The sequence below is a fragment of the Xenopus tropicalis genome, chromosome 1, assembly GCF_000004195.4.
Source record: "Xenopus tropicalis strain Nigerian chromosome 1, UCB_Xtro_10.0, whole genome shotgun sequence".
NCBI classification, from domain to species: domain Eukaryota; kingdom Metazoa; phylum Chordata; class Amphibia; order Anura; family Pipidae; genus Xenopus; species Xenopus tropicalis.
This window is the reverse complement of record NC_030677.2, coordinates 118,115,509-118,135,169: the sequence shown is the minus strand read 5'-3', so window position 1 is coordinate 118,135,169 and position 19,661 is coordinate 118,115,509. Positions and strand designations below refer to the sequence as shown.

The 19,661-nt window shown below is 35.4% G+C and overlaps 1 protein-coding gene across 3 annotated transcripts in view; it reads right to left on the bottom strand.

Annotated features, from left to right (window-relative positions):
• Positions 1-19,661, bottom strand: part of cntln (centlein) — a 154,250-nt gene that overhangs the window by 56,770 nt on the left and 77,819 nt on the right. For 2 of the 3 annotated variants that reach the window (XM_004910865.4, XM_002935668.5), the window contains exons 14-18: positions 13,806-13,906; positions 9,873-9,964; positions 6,978-7,516; positions 3,328-3,493; positions 520-604 (exon numbers count right to left, since the gene is read on the bottom strand). In XM_004910865.4, the coding sequence (XP_004910922.1) occupies positions 520-604; positions 3,328-3,493; positions 6,978-7,516; positions 9,873-9,964; positions 13,806-13,906 (983 nt within the window). The remainder of the gene's footprint in view (positions 1-519; positions 605-3,327; positions 3,494-6,977; positions 7,517-9,872; positions 9,965-13,805; positions 13,907-19,661) is intronic. The other variant, XM_004910866.4, reaches the window with a different exon arrangement.

The window sequence follows — 19,661 nt, the reverse complement described above, 5'->3', positions numbered from 1 at the left end:
AATGTTACTGTAGTAACATTTAATTGTATGTCTGTTTCTGCAATGGTTTTAGGTCAAATCATTTCATTTTGCATCAACATGCAACTACAGCAAAAAGGAAGAAAATAGTCATATGCTTTATCTTGAGATAACCTTCTGTAAAAATCTTGCAAGCTATAAGAATAAATCACATTTAAGCATTAGGTCATAAAAATTGTATTGTAATATTGCTCAAAAAATTATTCCTATATTAAAGGACCATTGTCTGATTACCATGTCAGTACACTTTGACACTGGACAAGACATTACTAAGAAAACTGCACTTTGGTATTTTAAAGAATAGTTTTCTATGAGGAACAAAAACAATAACAGATGCTACTTTAGTAACAGGAGAAAAATATGAATACAATTTGTAGCATAAAAAAGAAAGCCATTAGAAAACAGAATTCACGATTCCTAGAGATCTTCCATGGCTCAATGATCACAAAGGAACACACCTGAGCTTAAATTAGATATTTAAAACAAATCCAAAATACATACCTGATTTTACAGCAGGTGGATGGAGCCTGGTGCAACATTTTGTAATGTTTCTTTTCTTTGCTGCACTCTCATGCAGATAATTCTGCTGCGAAGTAAACAAAGACTTGTTGAAACATTGTTAAACAATGGATTTTTCATCATATATATTACAGGCACAGGATCCCTTTTCTGGAAACCCATTATCCATAAAGCTCTGAATTATGAGAAGGCCATCTCCCATTTTAAGCAAATAATTCAAATTTTTTAAAATTATTCCTCTGTAATAATAAAAGAGTAACTTGTACTTCCTAGGAACTAAACTGCAGGAATTCATATTGATGGCAAAACAATCCTATATCCTTTAGGGTTTATTTAATGTTTAAATGATAGAAAACCCCAGAGCATCAAAAGGAATGTTTTAAAGCCATTGGGGGGAATTCACAAAAGTGGTGATATTGAGACAAAATAAAAGTGGAGATAGATTTGTCGGATTTTCCAACTAATTCACAAATCTCTATCTCCACTTTTGTGAATTTGTCTTTTAAACAGACAGTTTTCAGATTTTCTAATATTGGCAACATTTTTTTATGAATTTGCTTTTAGCTCTTAGTAAACCTGTCAGTGCCATCAAAACCAGACCCACAGCTACATCAGCCTTGGAATAAAGATTTTACCAGCAGGATTTTGCATTTCATATGCCATTTATCAGTTCACTTTGGAGGTATTTCCTGAAGGATAACTTTAGTTTGCCCAAGAAAACTATATATAATTTTTTTCAGGACAAGCTGGGATTTCAAATGTTTTCTATATTTCTGTGTAATTGAACTTCTATAACAAGATTTAAGGGTCTAAATACCTTCTTCTCTAGCTCCTACTCATTACTGCTCAACAGCAATCCGGCCCACACACCAACATGCCCAGTGAAAAGAGGTCCAACAGGACTAGGGCCCACCAGGTATTTATCCAGTACACTTGTACCCCAATATCCCAGTTTGGGTGCCAGTGTGCATGTGCTGCTTGCTGATCACCAAGATGGCTGCTGGAAATAGAAGTGACACAGCTAAAGGAGGTGGCCAATGCTGTTCTGTAGTTCTGGACATGCTTTGGGGGCACAGATAAGTTGAGGCAAGAGCCAGTGAAGTGATTAAAGAAGGGGAACTGCTGCTAAAACTAACATTTTTCCAGGGAGGCTTTACTTTTCCTTTAAATAAAAATGTATACAATATATTCACTCAAAATGTTATTATTGCCTCATTCATTATGCTAAAACTAGAATAACAATGCAAATGTGAGGTAAAAACTTTTTGTATACAAGATATAAATTATTTTTTTTTTAATCAGTGTTTTACTTGTTTATAAAATGTTAATGAGACTTTTTGCACCTATGTTTTACGGTTAGACAGAAACTAGTCCCCTAACCATAGTCTGCTAATCACCATTAATATGTTAATGATCTCCCAATGGTGCCCCTTCTAGAGGTGTGAAATGGAAACGGGGTGAAACAAAGCCAAACAGAAGAGTTTAGAATTGGTCTGACAGAGTTACACTGAGCATTATTCCATTTTGAAAATGTCAGGAAAAAATGTCGTTAAAACGTCGTGTAAATGTCATCTAAATGACAAATTCACAAAAGTGTCAGTAAACGGTCTATCTTTCACCAAAAACTGAAAAGTGTTGGTTAAGTCTGAACTGAGGTGGATTTCTGTTTGTGAATCACTTTTACTCCAAAAAAGGGCTATCTCCACTTTTGTGAATCCCCCCCCCCCCCATTGTGTCTAGGCTTCAGGTCCAAAACAGATGCTTCAAGTTTCAAGTTTTTACCTCCCATATTAATAATGCACATTAGACAAAACTGGCAACACAGAAGCTAACTACACCCCTGAACAGAGTCTGTAGGGTTTTGGTACACGCAGGTATTTTTTTTTTGTAATTATATATTTATAAAGCAGTTTTCAAAAATTACATATCCATAATCTGTATACTGTATATCAAAGCAGTGTCAGATTAAGTTCATTATTGTACATGAAATCACTACAGTTCTAGATACTATTTTTACTTATGCTTTGATGTATTGTGTATTCCCCCACACTCAAAGCAAGTTATATAAGTCCATATAATTAATACTTCAAATTACCGGCATGCTTTCAGCCGGAGTGCTGCTGTGAGAGACACCATCATGTTTAACATTCTTCTTACATTTAGAGAAGGAAAGGTAAAAATCACTGGGGATTGCCAAATGTAAGGCACCCCCAAGTGATTTTAATCGCTTACTTTTTACCCTGGAGTGGTGCTCCTGTTAGAAGAAAACCGCACAAGCCTGGGGTAGCTGCGGAGGAGCGATCCTCTTTTGTCTCTCTTCATCCTTCAAACATTTGGCAACCCCCAGTGATTTTTACTTTTCCTTCTCTTTTAAAAGGAGTTGGAGACCCTGCTATTGGTCACTGGTGGACCCAGTGAAATATTATCTGCTTTGTTCATTAATTCAGTAATTTTTTCATTTTATAATCTTTTTTGGAAAAAAAAAGGTTAACAGAGTATATACTCTCCTGGTGTGGAGAGGTTGTCTGAATCCAGGTCAATATCTTTGAAACAAGTATAGGTAAGTGTATACTTCAGTAATACAAGTAGCAATGTACTCGTACCTCATTAGGGTCAGAGTAAAGAATATAGTTTTCCTGTTTTAAGTGGTGCTGGAACTGCAGACTGACAATATTACACTAGGCAAGCAGAGCTGCTTGTTATGCAGCTCTGTATATGAAGAAATAAACTTTAAAATAAGCAACAAAGAAAACTGACAAACCATAATGCAGAAATCATGCAAATACATGCCTTGCCATAGGTCAGTTCATCACTTGCATCTTCACACCCTGAATGAGTATACTCAGAACAAGTGTTTTCATCAGCTGAGTTTGTGTAATCCATACATAAATTTTCTGACTTGGCTGTTTTAACAATTCCTTCTTTCTCACTCCCCAAAGTTTGGGACTCTGAATCACTGTGTATTAGAAAAGAATCAACAGACATTAGCTAACAACAAAACCATATTTATCCCATTAATAACTACCTAAGGTTAATCCTGTAAGTGCAACACAATGTAAAACTTTGAACCCCTTAAAAAAAAGATTTGGAAAGCTCTGTCAAAAGCATATGGTAGTTTTATAGCTTCCTTTTTAACACAGGCCACAGATCTATTTTCAGAATAGAAAGAAGATATTGTTTGCTTTACTTTAAGAAATAAGTCACATGGCTGCCGAGAAAGAGAATTTTATCAGGACTTGTTCCAGATTTAATAAAATGCATTTCCCTCAACAATACCATAGAAAAGCTTTTTGCTTGAGTAAAGAATTCTGGAAATGAGTACCAGGATTGCTCCTAAAATTTCTATTTACATGGCATGTACTATACTGCTGAACCCCAATACCAATAAGGGTAAAACTGGTATTTACTTGTGAATCTGATCAGCCTGCTGTCTTGGCTCTACTTTAAATCCCACTAGGGGTGTTTTTTTCTTGGAGAAATCCAAAAAATAGGAAAAAAAATTCAGCAGGTTTGCTGCAAAACATTTATTGTGGGTAGTGGTAACACAACATGTTTCGGGTCAATACCCTTTATCAAGTGTTTTTTTCTTGGGTATTCCATGGAAATGAATCAACAATCAGTTGCCCATGACAATTTATTCTAAAAGATTTTTGAATTACCAATACAAAGAATGGGAAGAAAGTAAAGAGACCCTGTGTCTGCAGGAAAAACAACAGAAAGCACAAGAGTGTAAATGATATAAGGATATTTGAACCAGTAAACAACAAACGCAGAATGTTTTGAATTAGCACCCTGCCTATTTTAACCTATTCTTGAGCTCAAAACTAGAAATGCTATCCATTGTCAGCTACTGGCCCTGGTAATAGATTGACTGTGAAGCTTGAGTTTTATTGTTCATTTCCTATTTAGGCCTACTAATCTTCATCTACTATTCTCTTTTCCATACTGATGCAGTGTTGCTAGGGAACAAAATGTAAACAATCAAAGAAATATTAAGGCTAGTTATGAATAGCCTTAGGCTAATGTCATGCAGGGTGCAGCCTCAGCTTTTCTCCTCATGTGGCTTCTCTGCAGGTGGAGAGAAGTGAATGCGTACCTCTCCACTCCACCATTAAAAGAAACATAAATAGTAGTCTACCTTTGACTGGTGAGAAACGGTTCAAACTTGGTAAACAACACAGATTACTTGAGCTAACAAAATGTCAGTTGTGTTGATTAGCTGGAATTCAATAAAAATATCACCCCGTGTCTCAGTTTTGTAGAGTGCTGCGGAATAATTACTTGGAAGAAACCGGTGAGGAAAATATTAAAAGACAAGGCAAAGATTTTTGTACCAGGGGTATGCCAGGCAAATTTTACAATGGATACAGGATATTCTAAGAAACAAGTGAAATATTGCATTATTGCATAGGCGGATAGGGACCTCAACACTCTATTCCTCAAACCTCCAATGGCGGCATATAAGAAAGGGTTTATTATTCAAAACCTATGGTGAAGATGGACCTGCTACAATGTTACTGAAACAATCAAAACCCATGGTTAAAGATCAACACAGTGGGATGTAATTGGTGTTCCAGCTGTACATATCGCAGATATATGACCCTGGGACAGTTTTTCATCATGCACACTGGGGTAAAGGCTTTACAATTAGGTCACAAATTACCAGTACAACAACTCATATCATTTCTTTCATAACATACATATGAGTGGTGCTATACAGGCAAAACTGATTTAATGTTAAGACAACAGATTGCTGCCCATAACTCTGTAATCACTACGGCATTTAAAAATAATAGGACAATGAGACTGGTTGCTAAACAATTTCTTGAAAAGGGCCATAGACTACTAGCTTTTATATATATATTTTACACACATTAATCATTAAAGATTAAGATCACTGTTCCAATGAGAATGCTTCTGGATCCTTCCTGGACTGAAATGCCTTGATAACTTTTTTAGTTAAGTTTTTTTATTGCTTTTTTTTTTCAAATTAAAACATAAAAGATAAAAAAATATGTAAAGAATAGGCAAAAGATACAGAAACTTTAATGGTTAATGTGCATAATGTTTTAATGCAACAGAGTGCACAAGTTCTTTTTAATATAGTAGATAGCAACCAAGACAGATTATTAAAGGATGAAAAATTATACTTTAGGGCCATGGTGGTACTTCCATAACCTTAGAGAGCACTGAAAGACTGTCAAGCACCAAGAAATATACAGAAGTAATCAATAACCTATTTTTAAATTAGTGCTAATGACATTTTGAAAGCTTGAATAATCTTTTCAGGTAATCAGGTTTCAACTGCTGTAGTTCTGGATTTGAGTTACCCTTGATTCTTTTATCAAGACTTGTTACATGTTGTCTTATGTTGCAGCTGTATAACAATCCTTATTTCCCCTTTAATTCGAGCTCAGCTATCTATATATGGTTCTTAACTTACAAGAGATAGTGATAGCTTGTAAAAGGATTTTTGGTCACCGTTATAAAAGTACAATTATTGCTTTGGTAACTGGGGTTTTCTTTAACTCTTTCTGGTGTCAATAGTGGTGTGGTGAGTACTGTTTTCTATAAATATTGGTTTTAATATTCACATTGAGTTTTAATAACGGTCCTAGACTAACTAGTGCAGTACATAGTAATGTATATCAATAAAGGATGTATAAGTTACCATGTACTGGTTTGGATGCCTGGGAATTTAGAATGTTATATCTGTAATAAATGGTAAAAGAAAAAAAGAACCCATTGCAATGATTATGCGGCTATCATGTAATTAATCTAAAGAAAGGATTGCTTTGTGGTGAATAAAACAAGAGTAGACCCTCTAAGGAAAGTTGCTGCAAGACAAGGCATTTTTAAACAGTGTTCAATTAAAGTTAGTACAATGACTGAGCATAAAACATACATGAAATACTTAGTGAGGATGGTTTTTAATTTAAGGGATGTTAAACAGCTTGTAGACATCTGGTAGCAAGCTGAAATGGGTCATTTAAAATTTATCTAACTAAATTAAAGGGGGGAAAAACTGCTTTTCCTCAAGGATCAGCATGTCACAAGATAACTAAACTGACTTCGTAGGCTTGCCTGGGAATCCTTAGCTGTCAGCGGTGAATATGCAAAGGGCCAGCAAATTAAATCAACCTGCCAAACTGTCAATTTCAAGCCTCATGACTGCATGAAAATAGCATCAGTGGAAGAAATCAAGCATTGCCTTCTTTTGGGCTTCCTGGCACCTATTCAACTGCTAGTACAGTTGTGGCTAATTTTGCATGCAAATTTCAGTCAATAAGCTCAGAACAAGACCTCCCAAGATATTTCAAAGGATCTGACAGGGTTTTTTTTTCTGAATACCGACAGTAGTTGAAATTCAATCTCCATTTGCCAGTGCTTTGCATATGCACAATGTCCCCTCAACAGAGCAGAGTTAATGAGAGCCGTACCTGTCTTCAATAACATCTTCCCATCCGTCTCTGCTGAAGTTCTCAAACACACTGCTCATAACCTTGATAGACTGATTAAGAAAAGCTTGGTGACGTCTTAAAGAGATCTTCTTGACTGCTCTTTGTTTAACCTTGTTTACTGTATGCTTTTTACTTCTTTGTCTACTGTTCAACTCTCTAGTGGCCAGAACAGGGACTGTTCTAACCTGGTCCAGAGCACGTTGTAGGTTCTCTATTTGCCTTATGAGATCCTGGTTTTCACTTTGCAGCTTGTTACCTTCTTCCAATAGTATCTTGAGTGATGTGATCTCATAAATTAGTTCTGCATTCTTCATCTCTAACTTCTCTCTTACTTCATATGCTTCTATATTTTCAGTCTTTAGTTTTTGTACTTTTCTTTCCTTAGAGTCTGCATCTATTTGCAGACTAGTTACCAATAATTTTAAAGAATCTTTCTCTGCAATTAATTCTTCATTTATTCCTTTTAATTTTGTAACTTCTGCTTCTAACCCACATAGACGTATTTCCAAACGATTTGCCTAAAATACAATTAAAAGAAAATGTGAATGCTGTATATTTAACAAATACAGGTATGGAACCTGTTATCCAAAATTCTTGAGACCTATTATCCAGAATGCTTGGGACAGGGTTAAAGATAAATGAATGTTTCTCACTACACTATAAAAGTGCTACTGACTCAAAACCATTTTTCTAATTAACAAATAAAGGAACATTTTCCTTGTCTGTAAACTAAGCAAAGAATTAATAATCTGATAGTTATGTATTAGCATTAGAGAGTGGCATGTCAAATTAGTATGAAAAAAAATTGTCACTGGGCCTGAAATACTCCATGACAGGACTTATCCCTTGAAACTGTGTAATGATCATGCCTTTGGAACTGACAGAAACCTTTTCAGTGCTGTCCCCTTTAGCTATAAGTGCTTTACATTCATTTAAATGTGTTCATTCTCTTGTTGCATTATGTTATACACAGCAAGTCACTCAAAATGATTAAAAGGAAATGCAAAATGCCTTTTGGGCTTATTCCCTTTGTAAGCAGACTAGCACTTTACAGCTACGAGATACACATTTCTACCTTGCAAGTAAAATTAGAGCGCTGATTCAGAGATGATAAACTAAAACAAACTGGGTGACATTCTAAACAGGAGCACTCAAATTATTTCATTACTCACTACACCTTAAGATAAATGAATGTGAGTACTTCCTGTTCTGTGTGTTATTACTTTAACATGATGTTTGTCATTCCATAATAACGAGATGACAGCATTCATTAGCTGGCCATATGGCATTTGTTAAAAGAACAAGCAATCAAATCATTGCCTTCAAATAACTACACTCTTTTTACAACTTACTCATAGACAGAGACAACACTAATGTGGTGTTTTGACATTTAATTACTTCCACTGTATGCTACCAATTAAGTAGAATTTGTACTTAAAGCTCCTCCACAGATAAATATTTTGAGGACAATGAACACAAAGAGAAAAAATTGCATTGCTTCAAAACTTCTGTGTATTGAAAATTAATAAACAGCTATATACTTTTTATTTTAATGAAGGTCACAAAGTTCAGACCCATTTTAGAAGATTCTTTTAAATACTGAGTTATTATGATTGCAAATATTTAAATGGTAAAAGTCCCCTAAAGATCAAAATTGTATATCTTAAAGACAGATGTGCTATTTTGTATTCATTTCATACCACTGCATCATTGCCGGGGCAGTTAACATGTTTTGCAGCCATTCACTATGGCAGTTCCCTTTGTGTCTTCTTTTGCTCCTGATTTTTCCCCATCCCTTACTGCATCTACCCCAGTTCTTTCATTCTCCTTAGCTTTATTTTCGGGGTCCAGACAAATTTAGTTTCCCCTGTAATCTTACACGCCCAAACCTTTTTATTTTGCTATCCACTTTTTAACTGCTTAAGAATGTTTTCACTATTCCTTTTCTACTGTTATTTCCCCATAAATCTTTTGCTGTCCTTTCTGCCTCTTCCCTTGTTTTTTTGTGCCTGCTCTTCCCATTTCATTTTGTTATTCTCTTCCCTTTGTTTTGTAATATTTTCCCTTACCTGTAGTTTGTTCTAATATGGATCAAATACCACTATTGCAAGACTAGTAAACAAGGGATCTGGCCAGGGACTGAGTTTAACAGATGTGTTAATTACCCATCATTTGTATACTATCTAGTCCTGTAACACTGCTATACAAGTGATCTGTCGCATTGGTTCATATTAGAACAAATGTCAGGGACAGATTAAAGAACATAAAGGAAAAAGAAAAAGTAAAAACTAAGTAAGCTTTATCAGAAAGGTCTATGTAAATACAGCTATAAACCACCCACAGTATTGCTGCTTTGAGTCCTTAGTAAAAAGAAAGACTTTCTATTCTGCATACATTATCTTCTGTGTAAGACTTCCTTCTCTAAGCTAAATTCTTCAGGGCACAGTACTGCCTGCTCAATATGCCCCCCCCCCCCCCTGTAATCTGAATACAGAGCACAGAGATGTAGGCACAGAAGGGATGTCAGACCAAGCCAAAATGGCAGCTGGTATCTTAAACAAACGAAGCTTCTAGGGCTCTTTACTCGGGTATCGTAAAGCATTCTACAGAATAGATACAGCCTTCTAGCTTCCACTATTGTGACTAATCTATTGGCAATAAAATGCCTCAGTAGCTTTCCTTCTCCTATAAGGCACCCTGCTTAAAATATTGTCTATCTCATTTTAACTGCAGTTGTGTCATAAAGGAAATTAAAACAATATTTGGGACACCCATGTACTTTTCTGTTAAAACTTTGACTTTACTTTGTTAAACTAATTGGGTAATTCAATAAGTCCTTCAGTTTATGAATTCATGTTAAATGAATTACGGTACCTTGTGCAAGGCCTGTTGCAAAACCTCATCTTTATTTTTCTTCGGGGTGCTGCTGACGATCTCTTCCTCTTTAGCAAGTATATAAAGCAGTTCTGCAAAAAAAAGTAACTATGTATGTATTATATTAGTGCACCATCTCAAGCTGACCTGCAATGGCATGTTTGTCATTTCCTAACTAAATTAATCTATCTTCTTATCAAAAAATTGGAGTTTTTTTATGCAATCACCTCTCTTCAAAGTCTAATGTCATACAATTACAAAGTCTTTGGAACATCACAATGATATCTTTTTTTTTTGTTATACAGTATGAACTTTACAAAGGTACAATACATTTGCAGGTTACGGATATTGTACTTTCATTCCCATTCTTTTATAGACTGCACCATCTTTTGCCTTGAAAGGAAATTCCAATGCCTTTTTATCTACATAGTCTCTGGCAGTTTTGTTCTCTGCTTCCTGTGCCCCTGCTAGGAGGATCAGAGTGATTGGGGGAACAAAGCAAATAGAAAGAGATTTAAGCAGGAGTAAAACTTTAAACCACTTTGCCTCTGTTTAATGTAGATACTGCTCATCTCGGGCATAGCACACTTTAACAGTTATATGATTGGCTTTGTAAGAAATGACAAAACAATGAAATGCACAAAAAGAAACTAGGCTCTAAACAAGTTTACTGAAAAGGAGAAATGGAAACTAAAGAATATATAAAAACACTGTTGCTAACAACTAAATTGCACATTACATGTCTCAGTTATTAAAAGTGAACCTACAAGCACTGGTATCTTTAGTCACTCTTAAGTGAAATGTTTCCCTTTGTGTAGCTGCTGTACCCATCGACAAGCATCAGTGAGTGATCAGCATCAGTGAAAAACAAGAAAATGAATATGTTTTGGTCACCCATTTCATTAATTGTGCAGATTTTTCACATTGAGTCTCTGTTAATTGCAGTAAATATAATTACTGGCTATTAGCATAACAAGAATTATAATTGTTGTAAAGAAAACACTATCACTGCTGAGACAAATTGCTGGCTGCACCAGCTGAAGAAGGGATGTCATTCTTAAATAGAACCTTACACAATCATTGTTTCTTCCATTCAGCAGTTCAGGAATAAAAGTAAATTGATCAAACTAGAGGGAAATGTGCTACTGTTAGAAACTTACATAATAATGTATATGTTTCCAGAGTACCTTACTCATCTAATGAACTGAAGGCTCTTAAAGTGCAACTTACGTACCTCAGCATTCATTCAATATCCTATACAGTCCAGAAACAATGTAAAACAATGTAATGCAAATGTGTATTTTCTAGAATATGCTTTTCTACTAAAAGCTTCATGAATTATAACCTGCTTTCTATGATTTTAATATTCTTGCATAGTTACATATGTTAACATCAGCTATTCCCATCTATATAATTATCTGAAATAACAAACTTACGAGTGCTATTCGCATGAAGCTTTCATGGCCCTAAAGACAAAAACATTTTTATCTGCCTTGTGGTTATAATCCACACGCAAATCAAATTACATACTGAAAAATCAAGTGCCTAAAACTTCTTGTAATGATTACTAGAATATATTATCTGACCGACTTGCCTCTGCAGTTGCATCAGTACCATTGGGGAATTCGACTATCACTTGTTAAATACAGTCAGCACAGTATTCCAAAGGCTGGTACACTCTGGGACAGGTTCAAAAGTTTAATCTTAAACATTATTAATACTGTGTGAAGCTCATTGTCGAACTTTTATATTATCCTTTTCAGAACCATCAGAGGGCTGGCAATCTAGTAATATTCCCTATCTAATAAAAGCAGCGCTAGTTATTTAAAATAAATATGCTACATTCCTTCTGAAACTAAATAAAACTTCACTCTTTTTAACGTGTATAAACTTTATTGCCCTCTATTATTTTTAAAGAAGCCATATCACCAAAAATATGATTATAAATGTAATATACGGTTACACTGTAATGGTAAAATCTGTATACAGGTATAGGACCTGTTACGCAGAATGCTTGGAACTGGGGGTTTTCCAGATATGTAATTTAGATCTCCATACCTAAACTCTACTAAAAAAATCATACAGGCATTAATAAAACCCAATAGGATTATTTTGCCTCCATTAAGGATTAATTATAGCTTAGCAAGTAAAAGGTGCTGTTTTATTTTTACAAAAAATGTAATCATTGTTTTAACATTTGAATTATTTGATTACAATGGGGTCTACAGGAGATGGCCTTCCTGTAATTCTGGACACTCCGGATAACAGATTTCCAGATCATATAATTGTACTATTGGCACCAGAAGGACCCCTACAAAGTTGCTATATAAGCATGGCAACATGGAAGTGATCATAACCTGGTCTCCTTGAGAATATTTTGCAAAGATAACTCTATCAGGGAATAATTAAGATGTGCGAACTTTGGCAGTTTAAGGGCATCGCTGCAATGTATGAAATACTTTTCACAGGGTTAAACTCAGAGGAAAATGAAATGTCTTTAAAATACTACTTAACAAATATACCTGTCAGTATATTCCCCTTTTAAGTAAGTAAAAACCATTATGGCTTGATAGAATGGCTAGCATTTGAGAGGAAAACTGTCTGACGAGAACAGGGGAAAAACAGAGAAACTGAATTGATATTTATTATTTACAAAACAAAAGCACCAGCTAATTAGAGCATCCTATGTAATAGATCCAGTTCTAATAATGTAACTATCAATGGCTACTTAAATCAGGAAGATGTTAAGATGTTCAAAAGAGACATGTGAAAGTAAAAAAAAACCTTCCTGGACTGGATGGCATTCATCCCAGAATACTAAAACACCTTATATATGTGATTGCCAACTTTGATGTCTCATACTGGCAAATTGCTAAAGTGGTGCCACTGTTCAAAAATGGATCCTGCTCTAGAGTAGGTGTAAATGTAACATTTTCTAATTAGACCACTGATATCAGTTGAGTACCACAGGGCTCTGTACTGTGATTTTAAGTTGTTTATTCATGACCCTGAGGTGGGCATTGTTTGCACTGTCTTTATTTTTACTGATAGTACTAAATTGTGCAAAACCAGAAGTTCCATACAGGATACTGCTGATTTGCAAAGAGATTTGTGTACACATTCAGTGGTAGTGTCTTGGGGACCTCCTAAATTAAGAAGGATTGGGGGATTTTTGTGGATAAAAACCTGTGTAACGGTAAGTAGTTTCAGTCAATGGCTATTAAAACAAATAAAGTACTGCACTGCATAGAAAGGTGTTAGGTGTTTACTCTAGGGATGACATTTTTTACCTTGAGTATGGAGTGCAGTTTTGGGTCCCAGCGGGATATTAATGAGTGGAACAATAAAACTATGAGGAAAGACTACGAAGGCTGAATTGTTTTCTCTAAAGGAAGAGGCACCAGTGAGGTGACATGATTACTTGACGGTTGATGTTGTGATGGCAGATTAATGGCTTTAAGAGTGATTTGGATGACTTCTTGGACAATTATAATATCCAAGAACACAGTGATCTCAAGATCTACAGTTAGTTTAGCATAGGCGTTGGTATATTTTTATGTGTGTGTATTGATAGGTCTGTATATGTATGTGTGTGGATTGATAGATAGATTGATAGATGGATGCACTAGGAGTCATTTGGAGAAACAAACTTGTTTCTGTATCATGAAATGAATGCAGTGATCTATATAGAAAATGCCCAAAAGAATAGTTGGCGGACAGAACTATGGAGCTTGCTCCACATTTACTAGACTACTAGTAGGACTGAGTCTGAGTCTTTTTACCCTTTTAATGCCTGACAGAAAAATATCAGATTAGGGAGAAAATGTAGATGGGTGCAATTAATGCCAAAAGAAAAGACTTAAACTCTACCTTTAAATTTGTGTCACCTAGATATTATAATTAATTACTGCTAGGATATTTAGGACACTATACCTTCTCGTTCTTGCTGAAGACACTCATTTAATTCTTGTATAGCTACTTTGTCTGCAGATGCCTGCACCTTGATTTGATCTAGTTCCTCTTCTAAGTTCATTCTGTAAAATAAAAATGATAATACTAATAATAACAATAATAACTATAACAATAATAATAAAGTTTTACATTTAAATTGAATTTTGTCAAAAAGATGACAAGTTCTAGTTTATTCAAACTGGGGCAAACTTTGCAGCTTTTATTATATTACACCAGCAAAAGTTACTAGTCAGAATTAGATCATAACATAAAATCACTCATATAGACGTTATTAAGAGTACCTAATAATGTGGCAAATCAAATCCAAGAATATAAGTAGAGGATACCCATATATAAAGAGTGTCATATCAGCATAATATTGCCCTGGCATGTCCAGAGTTAAACCTGGCAACATTTGGCTTTGTGTCCACAAGACACCCTTAATGAATTCAATACACAACAAGGGACTGTGTTGAGGAATGGGCTGAATTTTCCAAACTCTTACCTCAGGAGGACACAAAAGATAACTCGGTAACATACATAAGGTTTCTCTGTGTTTTATTTCCTTTAATTTTATTTACTCTTTGTATGTATACTGTATGTCTCATTTTGTAACATCTTTTTAAAATGCACTGTTTACCCTTGTAATATTAAATATAAAATTAAATAAGTTATGTCCTATAGCTCTATAAAGATCCCCACGTACCTTGTATAAATGGTCGGGCCTAAATGTATTAACGGCGTGGCTGTATGTGTATTGAGTAGAGGGCAAGTTTTTTGTAAATGCTAATTAACTAGTGGACTGCTAGCAGGGGGGTGTGTTGGACTGTAATTAACCATTTGGCTGCTAGAGCGCTGTTGAATTAGTGGAAACTAACCTTAAATACAGTAAGAAAGCTTGTGTGATATATTTGTGCATTAGGTTTCTATCACCTATTAATGATAGATGGTGGCAGCGAATAGTTATTTGGGGCGGTGGTGTGTTTGGGGGTGCTTGATGTTAGTCTAACCTGTGTGAAAGGTGACTGAGTGTAAGCCCTTGTTGCCCCGTCCCCGTGTCATACGCGTCTGAGAGTGGCGTTTCCTGACAAAGAGTTTGTACATTTTAGTCACTAGTCCTCTGTAAGACAGGCAGAGCTATGTTATTGAGCATTTTAACAAGGCACAAGGTGGAAGATGCACAAATGTGGTTTTATCACAAATGAATCATGAAAATAAATGTAAAATACATCCAGAAATAAATACGTTTACATTTTCCTTTTTTTCCCACGAGTCTTAAGGGCAGATTTGTTGAAAACACAAATAAACTAATTTTCACTAAAAACCACAAACGTCTAGTCATTTATTAAAAGATTTGAATTGATAAAGCACAAACAAAAAAGATGTGGGGCAAAAACCTCAACTTTTTCATATTGATGCACAAATGCAAACATCAAATAAACCATATAATGACTGTTTCCTAATGCTAACAAAAACTCAGAAAATGCCCCTTCCAGGTTCTCTTTCAAGAGGCAGCACAGGCAGCATAGGGCAGGCAGAGTACGGCACACACAGACAGCATAGGGCAGGCAGAGTATGGCACACACAGGCAGGGCAGGCAGAGTACGGCACACACGGACAGCATTGGGCAGGCAGAGTATGGCACACATGGACATCATAGGGCAGGCAGAGTATGGCACACAAAGGCAGCATACAGTGACACAATGCTGGCACTACTACTACAGTACTACAGTCTAAGCCTAAGGTGTGAACAATGCAGTGACTAAAAGGTGTAAAAAATACAGGTGATTACAGGTGTGAACAATGCAGGAACTTATAGTTGTAAACAATGCAGGGGTTTAAAGCCTGAATCTCAGGTGTGAACAATGCTGGGGGCAGTTATTGTCAGTACCGATACCATTTAAAACTTACACAAAGGTAAGCAGTCACAGCAGCCAGACAGGTGCGAGGGCGGGGGGGGGGGAGCACTGCTCTAGAGTCTGAAAACTTAATGCATTAGTTGATGAAACTTTACCAAGATATTTTAAACACATTAAAATTACTGGCATTACATTGATGCTGCTGTAAAATGTATCAACAAATAGCATTTAAAAAGTTTAGAAATTCTGTAACCCAGCTAACTGTGCTGCCACTGGGTAATATAAGAACAGGTCTAAGGAACCTAATTCATTATAAAAACTTTTTGAAAAACTTTAAAAGAATAACAAAGAACTGAACAAAATAATTGTAAATGGCTGTGTTCAGCATAGCTAGGACATCTTGATTTTTCCAATTTTTTCTACAAAATGTTCCTCTTCGCCAGTCAAGGCAAATGAATAGAAGGGTTGCTGTAACTAGCTCTATCGCTAGTTTGCTTTAGACAGAGAGCAGAAAATGGTATTCTTCAAGGCAACCATTATGTAACAGGGTTTGGGTGAGATTTATGAAAAATCATAATAGAACAACAATACATAATGATCAATGGAACTTATGGAATTTAACCCCTGGAAAGCATGGTGGCATTTTCAGGAAAGTGGATATGATTAAAATCAACCTCTTCTATGTGAGTCAACATCCCAAACAAGTTGTTCTTTTGGTCTAGGATAATGAATCCTGGAGGCTCTAATAATGATAAATATGAATTTTGATCAAAAGTTATGGTTCTGACCGATTCCATTGCATTGTAAAAATCTGGGAATCCTGCAAAATTCACAGAAGCAAGATTACAATCAACCACTAATTTTTGAAATAATGTTAAAAACACTGGACTACCACTTATATGTATTTAAGTTTATATTAGGAATATTTTGTGCCAAATAGGGCATCCTTAGAGGGTTTGGTTATGGGAAAATTAAGCATTAAACAGAAAAAATAGAGTAAAAAGAAGTGTTGGGGGGGGGGGGTGTTTATGCAAACACCACAGGAAGGCTAGTTAAAAATCAAGACAATGCTTCTTTACAAATATTAACAAAAGCCCATAATACCCTAAAGTATCAGGAGGATATATACACAGTATGGTCTCTGAGAATATGCAAATCCAAAATACACCATGGACATCGACAACAGAGATTCATTACCTCTAATATCTATTAACAATCCAGATGAAACAAAAATCAGCTTGTAAAAATATATTACACTTCATTAAATTCAAAGTCTGCAATCACGCCTGCAGTGGTCACACTCGGCAGGGCACTGTTTTTTAAGTTGAGCAGTGATCAGTGATTATTATCCTATTGATAATGAATTCAGTTAGACTATACTAGGCTAGATTCATACAGCAGGGAAAGTAAGCATTGGACACATCAATATATTTCTAATAGGGCTATTGACATGAAATTTACACCAGACATTGGTAACAACCCAAGCAATCCACACATACAAAGAATTCAAAACAAATAACTCCATGTGTAGTAAAGTGGAATGACACAGGGAAGTATTGAACATGCTTACTGAAATGTATTTAATATTTAGTAGAAAAGCTTTTGTTTGTAATGACAGCTTCAAAGCGCCTCCTGTATGGAGAAACTAGCTTCATACATTGCTCAGGTGTGATTTTGTCTCATTCTTCGAATCCTGAAGGTTCTGGGGGCCTCTTTTATGAACTCTGTTCTTCTCTAAAACCAAATGAGAGTTTCCTTGGCTGTGTGTTTGGGATCACTGTTTTGCTGAAATGTGAACCCTTGTTTCATCTTCAGCATACTAGTAGATGCCAGCAGATTCTTATCAAGAATGTCCCGGTAAATTTCTCCATTCATCCTTCCTTCAAATATATGAAGTCTGCCAATACCATATGCTGAAAAACAGCCCCATCCCATGAAGTTCCCACCTCCAAACTTCACTTGCTGGTATGGTGTTTTTGGGGTGATGTGCACTGCCATTTCTCCTCCAAAAACAGTGTGTGTGTAATGACATCCAAACAGTTACATTTTTGTCTCATCTGACCAGACTGTTCTTCCAGAATTTAATTGGCTTGTCCAAATGTTGTGCAGCAAACTTTAAACTAGCTTCCACATGCTTTTCCTTCAGCAGTGAAGTCTTGCATGGTGAGTGTGCATAGAGGTAATGTTGGCTGACTGCATTACTTATTGTTTTCTTTGAAACAACTCTACCTGCTAATTCAAGGTCTTTCTGAAGCTCTCTGCAAATGATCCTTGGCTCTTGGACAACTCTTCTGATTATTCTTTTGAGACTTTAGTAAAAAATCTTGCGAGGAGCACCTGATTGTGCTAGGTTTAGGGTGAAATTATTAAGGCATAGAGGAGGGGCAGACAATATATGCTCTGAGATTTTAAAATACCTTTATACAGGTATGGATGTTTTAATAAAAAAAAATGTTGGTTTCATGTTTAATTTGACATTATCTTTGATTAAACAGCTTTATTTTATGTGTGAGAAGTCCACTGTAACGCAATAGAAGTTATTTGTAATTATTTGTAATTGCTATTGAAAACAGTATTTGTCGTTCCCATGCTACATCTTTACAAATCTTTCAAATACATTGTCTTACACTTTTTACCATGAAAAAGTCCCTAAGGTAAAGAACTAAAAATTAACATTATTTGTAGTTATACAACAAAACAGCACAATGACAACAATTGTTCCTGCTTGTTGAACATCAGAATCTTAGTCCAATATGAAAAATGTAGTATTCATTCATACCCTGGCAATGGCAAAGAGTAATGTACTTTGTAGACCATATAACTTTGAATTTAAAAGAAAAAAAAACAAAAAAAACCTAAAATCTTTAATATCTAGGAAAGAAGGCTTTTTCAAACTACTGAATTGGCTGTTGAAAAGAAAACATTTATGCTCCTCGTCTGTAGATGTCTGACACATTCTTTACATGTTGTGTAACACTGAGTAGTTCACGGATATATTCCTTAAAGGTATATGGTCATGGGAAAACTTTTTTATTTCAAAACAAATCAGTTAATAGAGCTTTTCCAGCAGAATCCTATGTTGAAATTAAAAGAGCAAACACATTTTTTTTTTATATTTAAATTTGAAATTTCACATGGGGCTAGATATGTCCAAACTAATCCCAAAGTGCCTAAACGTTATTTAAAGGAGTTGGCGCTCAAACAAACCACCATGTGTAGTAAAATCAACCAATCAATATTTATTGCACAGTAAATCAGTAGATTAAAAATTACAATTTATCGATAAATATACAAAACAATCAATATACAAACAATAAGGAAAAAATTCCAATACATAGAATAATAAAGCACCAATCAGTGATTCAGTTAAAAACAATGAATGAAACCAAAAAATTGCTAGACTTAATCCAATCAAAATTCCTAATTCATTAAAGAGTGAAATCAGCACAAAATTTTAATTCATTAGAGGATATGTTAAATAAATAAGAGAAACCTTGGGAAGAAAACCTATACTAAAAAGCATAAAGGGAACAATCAATTGGATATATAGCAGAGTTAAATGGAGATAGGATGTTGTGTGGAATCCAAACATCCAAATAAATAATGAGAGCTCCAAACGGGGTCTAGCTCCTAAACGGGCCCCTCACTTAGTAAAGAGGGCAGCACTTCTTAGAGTACTCCCTTCAGACCAATACGCACACCCCACTTAGCCCAGAGTATAAGCACACGTGTTAGTATAGAGTATCCCAGGAAAGTGCGAGTGCTACACAGGCGCTTCTACAGAATAAGTATAAAACCTTGTAGAGAGTTGGTCCCCCACAAACTTATTACAAAGAATTAAAAAGTAGCTATCAGTATAAGCACTCAATGATAAAAAATTCAAGCAGTTACATGGGAGTAGGAGAAACAATGTCTTATCTTTCTGAAAAGCTCAGACTCAGGCACAATGAACTGGGATAGATGCCCACACACCATTATT